Source organism: Elephantulus edwardii, unplaced genomic scaffold (genome assembly GCF_000299155.1).
Source record: "Elephantulus edwardii isolate Elephantulus edwardi_28Jun2011 unplaced genomic scaffold, EleEdw1.0 scaffold00092, whole genome shotgun sequence".
NCBI classification, from domain to species: Eukaryota; Metazoa; Chordata; class Mammalia; order Macroscelidea; family Macroscelididae; genus Elephantulus; species Elephantulus edwardii.
In genome coordinates, this window is record NW_006399842.1 from 13429148 (window position 1) to 13443839 (window position 14692).

The 14692-nt window shown below is 38.7% G+C and overlaps 2 protein-coding genes across 2 annotated transcripts; one reads left to right on the top strand and one right to left on the bottom strand.

Annotated features, from left to right (window-relative positions):
• Nucleotides 1-5095, top strand: CDC26 (cell division cycle 26). The gene is made up of 2 exons (XM_006890730.1): nt 1-81; nt 4919-5095. Exons 1-2 carry the CDS (start codon nt 1-3, stop codon nt 5093-5095), a joined length of 258 nt encoding a protein of 85 aa, XP_006890792.1.
• A 5956-nt stretch (nt 5096-11051) lies between these two features.
• SLC31A1 (solute carrier family 31 (copper transporter), member 1) lies at nt 11052-13722 on the bottom strand. The gene is made up of 4 exons (XM_006890762.1): nt 13651-13722; nt 13216-13288; nt 11737-11905; nt 11052-11253 (listed from the first exon to the last, which is right to left on the bottom strand). The coding sequence occupies exons 1-4, from the start codon at nt 13720-13722 to the stop codon at nt 11052-11054; spliced, it is 516 nt and encodes a 171-aa protein (XP_006890824.1).
• Nucleotides 13723-14692: the final 970 nt, after the last annotated feature.

Consider the following 14692-nt stretch of genomic DNA (forward strand, 5'->3'; position numbering starts at 1 on the left):
ATGCTACGACGAAAACCAACTCGCTTGGAGCTGAAGCTTGATGACGTTGAGGAGTTTGAGAGTATTCGAAAAGACCTGGAGGTAGGAGTACAACCTTCAAACTCATAGGAATATTTAAAACAGTAATTTCTTTTTTTTTTTTTTTAAATTTTTTTTTTTTAATTTTGTGTGCGTGTACCGTCAAATCAGATCTGACCGGTACAGGAGGATATTGCGCCTCCTTCTCCGGCAGAGCATCTGGTGGAAAAACAGTAATTTCTGAGCTCTAGACTTTTAGACTAACAATCAGTTTAAAACCTGTATTTAGATGGTTTATAAGCATTTCACATTTATTAGGTTGGTTTTCTGTGCCTGCCATCACAAATGACCACAAACTTGTAAACATTAGTTAATTCTGTAATAGTTCTGGAAGCCAGAAGATTAAAGTCAGTTTTATTGAGCCAGAAACAAAGTGTCAGAAGGGTCATACTCCTTTAGGAAGCTCTAGGGCTAAATGTTCTTTGGTTCATCCAATTTATGGTAGCTGCTAGTTGTTGTTTTTTTATACAGTTTAGTTGGAACTGATAAAAAGCTGAACCACTAGTGGGTTTTCAGAGGCAATTAATTGCATAGGAGGAGATTGGTCATTTTAACTCCCTCAAAGCAGCTGGTGGATTTGAACACAATGCCTTACCAACTAATCCACAGGAACTCCCTAGTTGCTAGTAGCATCTTTGATTTATAGCCTCATCTCTCCAAGCTCTGCTTCTGTGGTTACACTTCTGCCCCTTTTTGTCTATGATATCTCCCTTTACCTCCTTATAAAAATACATATGACTGTGCATAGTGCCACCAGATAATCCAAGTTTAAGGAGAGCTCCTTCTAGCATAAGCTGTTGTTGTGTACTGTCAAGCCATAGCTGACCCTATAGGGGGCTTTCAGAGGCAGTAAATCACATGGGAGGAGATTGCCCATCTTTCTCCTGAGGAGCAGCTGGTGAATTTAAACCTTTGGGATGGCAGGACAGACAGCTCCTTACCAGAGCATCTTTCCTCCAGCATATAGTAAAATATGGGATTCCCCGCCCTGCCCTCCAAACCCTTAAATTCATTATTGTCAAGCTGAAACTGACTCAGTATTCACCCTCCTGAAAATCCCTCTAGCTTTTCAGAGGCGGTAATCACATGAGAGGAGATTGTCCATCTTTCTCCTGAGGAGCAGCTGGTAGATTTGAAAAGGTTGCTTTGACTTGGCAGTCAAATTTCTTACCCACTAGGTTACCTGAACTTCCTTGCATATAGTTGTTGTTATAGTTGTTAGGTGCTGTAAAGTTGAATATGACCCATACCAACCCTATGAATAATAGACCTGAGTCCCGTCCTATACTCATCATCTCTGATACACTTGACTCCATTGCTACAGTCCCTGTGTTAATCCTTCTTGTTGAGGGTCTTCCTATCTTTCACCCACCTTCTACCTCTCTAAGCATGAGATCTCTTTCCAAGGAATATCCTCTCCTAGAAACATGAGCAGAGTATGAGAGAAAAAGACATATCTGTTTTTTTGACAGTCCATTCCGTACTCTTCTCCAACACTGCAATTCAAAGGCATAATTTCTTCTTTTGCCATTCTTATTCATTGTCCAGTTCTCAGATGCATAGCAAGTGATTGAAAAGACCATAACCTGAATCAGCTGTATCTTAGTCTTCATATTGACATCATTGCTCTTCAGTATTTTGGACAGATCTCTTATAGAGGACTTGCACACTTCTGTCTTCTGAATATATAAGAACTCAATGTTTATTTAAGCATGTGTTTTTTACATGTTCTCAGTCTATAGTACTACTGTTGTTAGGTGTCATCAAGTCAACTGTGACTTAAAGTCACCCTATGAACAACAGATCTGAACCTTACCCTATCCTGCACCAGCACTATGATATACGCAAGCCCATTGTTACAGTCACAGTGTCAATCCATCTTGTTGTGGGTACTTCCACTCTTTCTTTCACCCTCCACCTTTTCCAGTATGATGTCTTTTTCCAAGGGACTAAGCCCTTCTGAAAGCATATCTAAAGTTTGTGAGACCAGGTTTCACCATCTTTCACCATCTTTGTCTCTAAGTAGTACTTGGGTTATACTTCCTCCAAGACAGACTTGTTTGTTCTTTTAACAGTCTGTGAGATAGTTGAGTACTCTTCTCTAACACCAAAATTCAAATTCAAATTCCATTCTTATTCTGTCATCTTTATTCACTGTCCAACTTAAAGATGCATGGAAAATATTTGAAGACTGGCTTGTAACAAGCATACCTTAGTCTTTAAACTGACATTGTTGCTCTTTCGTCCTTTTTGTTGCTTTTTAGTACTTTGGAAAGGCCTTTTGACAACATATTTTTCCCAGTGCAACACATACTTTGATTTCTTAACTGCTGTTATCATGAGTGTTGATGGTGGATCCACGTAAAATGCAGTAGTTGACAACTTCAATCTTTTCTTCATCTATCATGATGCTACCTGTTGGTCTAGTAGTGAAGATTTTGTTTTCTTTTTTTTTAAAAAAAAATTATTATTAATTTCAGTGAAAATTTACAGAGACTTTGAATTTCCATTCATTCATTGTTGCACTTTCTCCCCTCCCAACCCTCCCCCCCAGTACACTACCCTCTTGAAAAAGTGAAAGAAAAATTCTTTCATTGTTTTAAAATCCCTCCCCCCAGGTCCACTCCACTATGCAGCCTTTGCTCTGGACTCCTATCAGGACAAAAATAACTAATCACATATCCCTTTTAAACAGTTTTCTCCCTCATCTATTTCAATGCAGTATACATTATTTAACCCCTCTTTCCCAGTCTCCCCCCAACCCCGAGGTCAGTCCTTTTTTACAACAGTGGTACCATGCAGTATTTGTCCTTTTGTGACTGAGATATTTCACTCAGCATAATGTCCTCCAGGGTTACCCATTTTGAATAATATTGCATAAGTTCCTTGTTTTTCAATGCAGCATAGTATTCCATTGTGTGAATATACCACAGTTTCTCTAGTGATTCATTTGTTGATGGGCACTTAGGTTGTTTCCAACTCCTTGCTATTGTGAACAAAGCCACTATAAACATGGGTGTGCATATATCTGCTTGGGTGACAGTTATGGTCTCTTTGGGGTTATATTCCTAGTAGTGGAATTGCTGGGTCAAATGGTATCTCTGTTTGCAACTTTTTGAGAAAGTGCCATACCGCCTTCCACAGTGGTTTCACCATTTTATGCTTCCACTAACAGTGAATAAGGGTTCCAGTTTTCCCACAACCCCGCCAGCATTTGTTGCTTGCTGTTCTGTTAAATTTTGCTATTCTGACTGGGGATTTTTGTTTTCTTGATGTTGCTGAGTCTGTAGTACTAGATGTCTACTAATAAGGCTTAAATATTTTAGTGGCCTTTGTTTTTGTTGTTGTTATATGCCATCGAGTCATCTGCAACTCATAGTGACCCTATGTTAGTAGCTCTAAACTCTGCCCTGTCCTGAGCCAGTCTCACTGTCTCTGACATATCTACCCCCATTGCCTTAGTTACTGTGTCAGTCCATCTCATCCAAGGTCTTCCTCTCCTGCACTGTCCCTCTACTCTTCCAACCATGATATTCTCAAAGGACTAGTCACCTCTGGCCACATACCCAAAGTATGTGAGACAGGGCTTCACAATCCTTGCTTCCAAAGAGAAGCCTGGCCTTTGGGATAATCTAAATTCTTTAGCAATGGCATATGAGGCTCTCTGTAATTTGGTCCCTTGCTAAGCTCTACATTTGTTGTCTATGCTGTGTTAATGCTAATCTTGATGACTACTGTACATTCTCTTCACTTCATCTGAAAAGCCCATTACCTATTCTTGGTCAGATTGGCTCCTACTTGTCCTTGAAACTCCACTTCTTTTATTTTTTTAAACTCCACTTCTTTGAGAAGTCTTCCTTAACTCTAGGTGGGTTAGGTTTGCCCTCTTCCATGTGTGCTAACATTTCATAGGTACTGTTAATCTGAGGAGAACTTGGAACATTCTCTGCAGAAGATCCCTTCAGCACTCAGTAAGGATTATCTGGGCATCTCAATGTTAAGAAAACAACAATTCTTACCATTATACTGATAGGCGACATCATGATAGATCGAGAAAAGATGAAACTGTCAACACTTCATCTTACTTGGATCCAGAATCAATACACTTGGTACCAGCAGTCAGGAGATCAGGAGATGTGTGGCATTGGGAAAGCCCACAGTCAGAGGCCTCTCCAAAATACTGAGGAAGGATGATGTTAGTTTAAGAATTAAAGGAGGTGTGTCTGATTCAGACAATGGTCTTTTCAATCATTTGCTATGCTGCTGAGAGCTGGACAGTGAATAAGGATGACAGAAGGAAAATCGATGCCTTTGAACTGTAGTGTTGAAGAATACTGAATATATCGTATGGACTGCCAAAAGAACAAACAGATAGGCCTTGGAGAAGGTGTCTTTAAAGGCACCTTTGTCTCACATACTTTGGGCATGTTGCCAAAAGAGGCTGTTCCTTGGAACAGGACATCAAGCTTGGAAATGTGTGAGGAGTTGGTGAAGGAGAGGATGACCCTCACCATGTAGGTTGACAGTGACTGCAGTGGGTTGAGTGTGTCACAGACTGTGAGGTTGGCATAGAATAGGAAAGGGTTCAGATCTGTTGTTAAACAGAGTCACTGTGAGTCATATTTGATTTAATGGCACTTAACACCATCACCATGTATCTCTAGCTCCATAATTTCCCCCTGTATCTTTAGCTCTATAATTTTACTCCTTGAGACCAAGGATTTCATTTGTTCTATAGACCTTAGCCTTTTTTTTTAACCTTATGCTCAGTATACAGTAGTGCTAAATGTTTGCTAATTGAAAGAATGTTGCCTGAGTCATAAAACTTTTGTACTTTCAGACCCGCAAGAAACAAAAGGAAGATGTGGAAGTTATAGGAGGCAGTGATGGTGAAGGAGCCATTGGGCTCAGCATTGACCCCAAGAGCCGAGAACAAATGATTAATGATCGAATTGGCTACAAACCCCAACCCAAGCCCAACAACCGTTCATCTCAATTTGGAAGTTTTGAATTTTAGACATTGTTTTTTAGGCCAAGACCTGGAACAAAGTAAAATGATGACAAAATCTATTAGTGAATTTTATGTTGACCACAAGCAGTGAAGAATAATTTTGGTGTAAGTTTACTTAATGCCTAACTTTCACTTTAAGTTAGAATTGAAAATCTGGTTTGTCTCTGGACAAATTCTTTGACCCTATAAATGATAATGTCTGATATCTGCTTTAAAAAAATAAATATATTTTAGGAAAATGAAATGTCTTTAATGACGTATAATGGTGGTATTAACCAGATTTTAAAAGGTAATAGCTATAAGAAGTAATCCCATCCCTTCACATCTTTTTTTTTTTAATTTGTGTGTGTGTGTGTGTGTATTGTCAAATCGGATCTGACTGGTACAGGAGGAGACTGTCCCTCCTTTTCCAGCAAAGCATCTGGTGGATTTGAACCATGCACTTCTGGGATTACAGTGCAGCTTCTTGCCACTAGGGCACCAGAGCTTGCCGATTCCTTCACATCTTTATTAGAATATTTCCATTTGGTTTGCATCACTGGTTTTCCTTTAACCCATTTGGTCAACAAACATCTTGAGCACCTATATATCAGACACTATTCTATCTGGCAAATATCTGAACAAAATAAAGATACCTCCCCATGTGAAGATAGATTGTGATGATTTTGTATAAATGCAAACAGGTTGAGTTTCTTCTGTGTATAGAACGGCTCTGTAATTAGTTTGGGAATAACTTTGGGAAGATTTCAATGGAAGGAAAAATAACTGGAATACCATCATTCCATATTCTCCTTTCAGCTTGCCTAATAACGGGATTATTTTGATTTAGGGCCAATTATTTTCACTATTTACTTAAACTACATGGAACCACCAGCTGTGGTAGCAAGAATTATTTAATTCCTACATTCTAAAGGGTCCTTAGCTGGATTGTACCTAGCCTTTATAGAGAAGTTGAAGTAATATGGGAGAGGTAGGGACAGAAGGGTTTAGTTTCTTCTTGTTCTAACCATTATAGAAAACATTATTTTTTTGTTTGTAAAGTTCATATACATTATGGTTTACACTACCCTTCATTCACATTTTTTTCATACAATCATTCTCATTACATTTTATAAAATCATTCACCAATAAACCATGCCTTTCATTACCCTGTCTTTCCAGATCCCTGCCAGATCTTTCCCATTTCCTTTACTACTCCTCCCTCCACCCACCAGATTGTGCAACCCTATAATTTTCCCCCTGCTCACTCTTACCCCATTGTTTCCACTCTTTCCCCCTTGGGTTCCCATGCACATTAGTAATTCTCCTTCTGTTTTTACAATAATGGCCATATGCAGTTTTTAGCCTTATGATACTGGGCTCACTCAGCCTAATGCCCTCCAGTCTCGCTCAAGTTATTCAGTAATTTTTTAAATCACTGCGTCTGAGTGCTGCATAGCCTTACATTGTGTGAATGTACCACAGTGTCTCAAGCCATTCACTTGTGGTTAGCCATTTAGGCTGTTTCTATGTTCTTGAGATTGTGAATAACATTGCTATGGACATTGGTATACAATACAAAACCTTTATTCTTCCTGTTTTATTTAGGACTTTAAATTCTGTTTATCTCAAAACTTCAGACAGGGAAAGCATATTCTTGTGAAACCTGCAAAGGCAGAGGAAGAATAAGATAGCCTTAGTCCTTGTGACTGTTTTCCAGCAGGATTGGTTGTTGAACAGGTACAGAGGTATAGTTGTACCTGTTCTCCTCCTTATCCCTACCTAATAGCCAACACTCAAGTTTTAGTGTATTTTTAATTCTACAACTTGTTATATATTACATATATATTATGTTATATATTTATTTACATATTACCTCATTTAATCTTGAGGAAACTACTTTAGCCTAGTTTTATAAAAGGTGAAATTAATGTTAAGTGGTCAAGATGAAATTTGACCCAGGCAGCTGTGGTTTCTGAGCCCCCACTTCTGAGCTTCCTCACTACACTTTTTCATAACAAAGAGAAACTTGGAAATAATAACAGAAAAGTGACTCATCACATAAAACAAATCCTCAGCAATAGCCAACATCTCATAAAACTAGGTACCAGTGGACTGACAAGTGCTAAATGGGAAGACAGTAACTGAGTCTAAGAAAGTAGGGCTACTAGGGGAAGAGTAAGAAGCGGCTTTTTCAGTTCTCCGCAAATTCTCTTAAAAAAGGAGACACTGACTAGACCAACGTCTTTTTTGGCAGTACTTCTACGCATTATTTCTGTACTACTATTGTTCATTTCAATCTTCCCAAAATTAGAAAAATATGATCAGGTGCTTATAAAAGAATACCAACTGTATCCCAAAAGCTGCAGTAAGTTTATTGTGTACCATGGAGTCAGAATGGACTCATATCTGACTGCCTGTGGATTGGGAACAGAACTTTACTATACAAACACCAGAGCTCGCCTGGAGTTGGTAGAGTTGCACTGCTCAACAGGTGGATGGTTTGAATCTGCAACTGCTCAACATAAAAAAAACCCCAAACCAACACATTGCCATTGAAATAGAACGGATTCATAGCTGACCCTCCAGCGGGTTTTCAGAGCCTGTAAATCTCATGGGAGGTTGCCCACCTTTTCCCTCAGAGCCAAAGGGTTTGATTGTGTTGCTTGTCTTCGATTTGGTAGTGCAGCTCCCTAACCACGAGGTAACTAGTGCGCCCTACTTGACATTTATTGCCCTTAATTCAAATAAGGGAGCTCTGGTGGTTAGGGGTCAGGAGTTGTAACATAAAGAGTTAGTGATTAAAATGTTGGTTCCAACTCCATGGAACATAACAAGTAACAATTCAAATAACTCTTAACGCCTTTTTATAAAGGTAGAAACTAAAGCATAGAGATTATTAAAACAACTTGCCTAATGTGTTGAGTCAGCATGCTTAACTCCCAAATCCATGCTTATCCTGCTACCAGACTGAGGATTATGAGATTAGTGAATTCTGCTATCAAGTCATGTATAGAATCACAAAATCAAAATATTTATTATATTCTTTGCACATGACACTGTTAAAACATTTCTACTATAGCAGTACTGCTCTCCAGGAGCTTACAATCTAAAACAGTCAACAAATTATAAACCCAGTGATTAAGGCATTATATGAAATGCAATGACTTATCGTCTTTAGATGTCATTTAGAAGCAGCCAGAGGGCAGGATAAAAAAACTTTATGACCCAAAAGTATTACCTACCTCTTGCCCTTCCAGCTCCTTGAATCTAGAACCCAAGACAAGTGTCCCACAATGTTTTCTAAGAAGCAGCAAAAGCAATCCAGACTACCCTAACATAGTAGTGGAAAAAAAACCAAACGGTAATCTCAAACCCACTGGTGGCCACAGAATTCCATTTAGGGGCAAAACGCAGGAGCTGAGCATTCTTTTCATCATACACTGGGGACAGCACCACAAAATGTCTTAGCTGTGAGGATGGTACCACGTAGCCCTTTACCTAGCACTCCAAAAATTCCACTGGGCTAATTGCTCCTTGAAACATGGTCTCTAGCAGGTTTAGACATTTTGGTTGGTATTTATTCCCACTGCAGCATAAACTAGAAATCAGTGAAAGACAAAGGGAAAAGGACAGAAGGGATCAAAGAAATGGGGTTCTTAATAGATGTGAACAGGAAGGTGGATTTTAGTTCAAAAGAAGTGAGACACTAAATCCCAAATGATCATTTTATTATCACAATCCAATCTAAGAACTCAATAGAATGGCATCTCATTCACTGGTTTCATACTTTGGCAACTTTGTCTAATAATCTCTGAAATTCAAGTTTTCCATGAGATTCTGTTACCCTGAATAACCGAAGACCAAACTGGTGTTTCTGTGAACTTTAAATTCATAGCACTTAACTGGAATTGATTTTTCCTAGCCTTCTTAAATAAGGGTACTGATTCTGGAAGAGTACTTTATAGCAGCACCTGCCAAGACGTCTAGAGCTAATCAGGCTTACTGAATATAGTTTTATTATTCATTCCTTAGTGTCTCGGACAAGAACAGGCTATTTACATTGTAGTTGGGACTCTGCCATTCACTTTGTTCATGCTTAGCTGATATAAGTAACGAAGAATTGAATAAGAGGCTTTAAATGTAGGTTCCTGGATTTTAACCTTAATCTAGTTGGCTTATAACTTTTTGATTTAAAGCCATAGAAGTACCTAATTCTTTGCTTAACTGGCACCCAACCTCAAAACCACAACAGAATACCTGTTTTGTGTTGTTTTTTTCTGCCCTGAGGCACAATTATAGTCTAGCACCAAGGAGGGCAAGATTTAATAGACAGCACTGGAAGAGTCACTTTACAGAGGTAGTTTGAACTGGGAACAAGACTGATATAGATAAACAACCAAAGATAAAATCCAATATGGATTCTTCATTAAGGAGACCAGAATTTTTGGCCGCTTGTGATGTAATTAAACTCTGAAGTAACAGAGTGATGATGGTAGTGTGGAAGATGAGGGTGTGGGAATGGATGTTGTAAGCTGGCCACCAGTGGACCACACCCTAAGCCTCTCCAAAGGAAAGAATGCACTTTCACCCTTCTGACTAAACACAGATGTATTTATACTGGAGGTCAGAAGTTTTATCTTACAACTGTTAAGACACTCCACCAAAACCATGCATCTTTTAAGACTAGTGATTTCAGACATGCTGATAAATGGTACTGTGAACTCTTTACACATGTGTTCAAGCACACATTCACATAGTTGGAAGTGTTTATGGAATGATTTAAGTAATTGACCAGCAGAATTTCATGAGGTTAGCCCAGAGATACTGCCTACCAACCAGCAATTCTAATTCCAGTCCCAATACAAAGTGGCTCACCCAGATATGCCTAGTAAAATTTACGTGTTAAGATCTCCAGGGGACTCTTTTTATTCGGCTTTCTCAGCAGGGAGCCCAAAAGAGGAAGCAAGTTAGAAGCCCAGTTAAAAGCAGTGATTCTCAAAGCTTGGTCCCTAGACCAATAGGAGTTTCTTGTTAGAAACACCAATTTGAGGCTCTGGGGCTAAGGCCCTAAACATGATTAACATTAACATACCTTCCAGGTGATTCTGATGCATGCTAAAGTTAAACTAGCGTGGAGGCAGACAGGAAAACAAAGGGAAATGAGTGATTTAACCTCTCTTGCTTCATTTACTATGACATGCCAAGGTACCAAGTCTAAGTAAAATACTGATAGTTTTATTTTTAAATCTCTCTGTACTCAAATTGATTGTCATTTTAAAAAAAATTACTGGTAAAATTATTCTATTCTAAAGGTTGAGATATAAACTGATAAAACAGTTTCCCAGGAATGCACACTTTTGCAAACTCCAGACTGAAGTCTCAAAACACCATTCTGAATATTGCAAAGATTTTAGTACAACACATTACACTTGAAAGGCACAGTGTATGTCCCAGTAATTGAGCCCCCAAACGATTTTTATTGGGTTCCAGATTTAGTTGGTAAGATGTTTCTTTAGATCCTGTCAATACTGGCTGAAGTAAATAACATTCACCCAGAACAAAACCAAATTTGCAACATCTGTTTTTAAAAACAAAACAAATCAACCCCCAAGAAACACCCTCAAATTACAAAGAAATCAGGAGATCATGTCAATGAATTAGGAAATCATGTCAGCTATCTGGATTAGTCAAGAACATAGAGCTTGAGTCTAAAATAGGGAGGAGATGACAGCTCATGGTTGGAGTATCCTCAAAATGAGAATCTCAGATTAGGAGGGGGAAAGTGTGGGGAGATTGCTACTTGAGCTGAAAAGACTACTGTTGTGTTGAGCCGTGCGTGTGCGTGTGCGTGTGCGTGTGTGTGTGTGTGTGTGTGTGTAAGAAGACAAGGAGCAAGAAAAGAAAGGCGTAGGAATCACATCTTCCAGTCTCAAACTGCTTCTTGTTGCAATTGATAAGGCCACATCATGGGAGTCTGATGTTAATGGCAATGCTCGGTGATGTCTACAACTACTGCTTTCTTCCAGCTGAAGAGAAAGTATCCCGTGCCAGCCCCTGCTGCGACAGCAATGCACAAGTAGCCATTGTAGGTCATGAAGATGAGCATGAGGAAGTAGCTGATGACCACCTGGATGATATGCAGCACTGTTTGCAGAAGGTGAGGAAAGCTCAGCATCTGCTGCCTGAAAAGTTAACAGGAACATGATTAGAGACACCGAAGTGCTTAGGTAGCTCTACAGGACAAGGGGAGGGGCAGGGAACAGGGTTTTAGAGATGAGTCCAGCATGAAAAGGACTCTCTTATAGTCATGCTAAACTCACTTGGTGTATCTGAACATTCTGTTTTGGTTCTTGGAAGTTTATGAGGAAGAGTCGGGTGTATACAACTTTTTTTTATAAATTTTTTTTGAAAAATTTTTTTAGAACAACTTTTTTTCTATGCCCTGACCTGAATGCTTTTTACTTGTGTTTATTACTCCAAAATGAATGACAGTAACAAACATTCCCACTTGCAGGAAAGTTCCCATTATTTCTCCCTTTAGTGCGTTCATGACTCATAATCAACCTCCAAAGACAGTTTGGATTAAGGTCAGAATTGCTAGCTCAAGGTGAAGGTTATAGTTTTGCTGCTTGACTAAGTCAAGAATGCCCACCAGCACTTCTTACCCAACAGTTTTGTGTGTCTCCATAAGGATGGTTCCATTTGGCCCTGGGACAGGCATGGAATTATAGCGGATGCTGACTTGTGACTTGCGCAACAAGCTTTCACGAGCAATCTTGAGTCCTTCATAGAACATTGCTAATAAAAACACTGCTACAAAAGCTCCTGCCATTTCTATAATAGAGAAAGAAGAGACAGTGGTATTGCCAAACATGTACAAAATAAGTAGCCAGTTTGATAAGCTATAAAAACAAAAATCAAGAGTGCTATTCTGTTTCTGACTACATCACCTATTATGTATGTATGTATGTATGTATGTATGTATGTATATACACACACACACACATATATATATATATATTGCCCATAGACAGCTGACATGGTGTGTGATTTAGGGCAAGTCATTTTACTATCTTGAGTCTAATTTCTCTCTAAATGAAAGGGTAGTTGAGATCATATACCTGGGACTATGGTCTAGTTCAAAGGGTCAGTTATGAGTCATTTTGAATTATAAACTATCTACGGAATGCTTCTTATGGTCTTTAAATTTTTCTATAGTCTTGTGTTCGGGGCAATTAATTTATCAAATAGGGAAATATTCCGGAAAAGTGTGTAAGTATAGATTGTAAGATGTGTCTATCATTGTTGAAATTATTTCTAGACATACTATTTAAGGAAGGTATACCAGAAGACCAAAATGAATACCCTCACTTTCTAGGCAGGAAATAGAAACCAAGATTGTTATGTGTCATCATAAATATACTGTTTCACCAAGCAGATATATGCACACTCATGTTTATTGCAGCTTTGTTTACAATAGCAAAGAGTTGGAAGCAGCCTAAGGGCCCATCAACAAACGAATGGATAGAGAAGCTGTGGTATATCCACACAATGGAATACTACACAGCATTAAAAAACAAGGAACTCATGCAATATTATTCAAAGTGGGTGACCCTGGAGGACATTATGCTGAGTGAAATATCTCAGTCACAAAGGGACAAATACTGCATGGTGCCACTGTTGTAGAATGGGTCTGACATCAGGGTGGGGGTATGACAGAAAAAACTGGATAAATTATGTATATTGTATTGAAACAGATGAGGGAAAGAACAGATTAGAAGTGATATATGATTGAGTATTATGGTTAGCACAGGAATCCAGAATTAAGGTTGCAGAGAGAAGTGTACTCGGGGTGGGGGGGGGGGGGAAGGGATGTGGGAATTGTATACTAATGAAGGAATTTTTTTTCTTTTTTTTTTTTTCTCTCTTCGGAGGGGGAAGCGAGCTGGTGGGGAGGGGTCGGAAGGGAGAAAATTGCGGCAATGAATGAATGGAAATCCAAAACCTCTGTAAAAAAAATTATTAAAAAAATATATACTGTTTCAGTCTTTATGGCAGGAAAGGATGCTAGTTTTCCTAGTAGGACTTCATTGTATTGCATGTGACCATCATCTTCAACACCCCTCCCCACCCATGGCACTCACCTCCAACTGTATTGATGACTAAACCAGAAAATAATAGTTCCACATTCTTAAAGCCAAAGTAGAAGGTCATATGCTGCTCAAAACAAAAAGAAGCCAATTAGAGATGATAAAGAGCCTAAATGATATTTAGGTGAAAATTTCACAACATTCAAATAGAGCAGATATGGATAATGAAGGTCCCTGAGATGGGAGACTTTCCTCCTTGAAATTACTACCACAGAAAACGAAAAAGTATCCTCCTTTGCCATCACCATCAACTTTCTGATATAATGATCAGAAATTATCATAGGCAAGTCACTTAACAGGGTCTACTTTAGTTTTTCTTCTCAGTAAACTGATCTTATATAAGAGCTTTCTAGTACTAAAATGCTATTATGATTTTAATTACAGAAGTAAATGAGAAAGGGCCCAAGCTGCTTCTCCTGTGGTTCTTACCATCATGTCACCATGGGAGGGAGATGGGGATGAAGTAGTACTGTTGTGGTCCATGTGGTCCATATGGCTCATCCCTGTATGATGGGAGTGATCCATTTTCCTCCTGGGAAATGCTGACTCAACAGAAGATCCTTTAAGAAAAAGCAACTATTGTTAATTTTTTAAAGCTATAGCCTGTACTTCATGATATATTTTGTATGCCTAAATAGTTTCATTCATTAAATGAATGCTGTTCTAGCAACTTTACTCAGAATTGGAAGTAGATATGACTTGTACTAATAGGGATTATTTATTTTTGGAGACTGTGCAAAAGGGACATGCACTAACCATTTCTTAGTTTGCAGAATTGTTCCTTTAACAGACATATTCAAATTTAAATATAAAATAAAGAAGAGTAGTAAGTCTTTTGGATTTCAAGAAGCTGACCATTTGTGAAAAAAAAAAAAAAGGAATCTACTAAGGATACATTTTCACATAAGACAACTAGGCTTCAGGTAATTAAAATTCAAAGAAAGGTCTCTTACTGCTTTAGGCAAGTGCTGTGCCAGTAAGTCAGATACAGTCTCAATCCTAGCAGGATCTTAGAGTTAAAAATACTATCAACAGAATAATTGGATATTCTAGATTAAATTATGTCCAGACAAGAGAACATTCAGTTTAGTATCTTTACAACCATGTGTCTATTTTATTGCAAAAAATCAATCTGGTACTTAAGCCAAGGAGTAAGATCTCTGCCAGTCTTTTATTTATGGATCCCTTTCTCCAAATTATGGAGGAAGGAATAGCTTTAACATTCCAAGTAGATATTCATAGTCTTAAGTCCCAAGGTGCCCAAATAGCATGTGTTTGACTGTCGTTGTGCTAACAGAAAAGTCACCACTGAAATGTGCCAGTTGTTCTACAGGAGAAAGATGAAGCAGTCTATTTCCATAAAGATTTACAGCCCTCATGAGGCAGTTCTCTGTGCTATGCTGTGCTGCTGGGTCAGAAGAGAGCAGCAGCAGAGCTCCCAGCAGATATTTAGAGGCAGTGGGGAGCACTC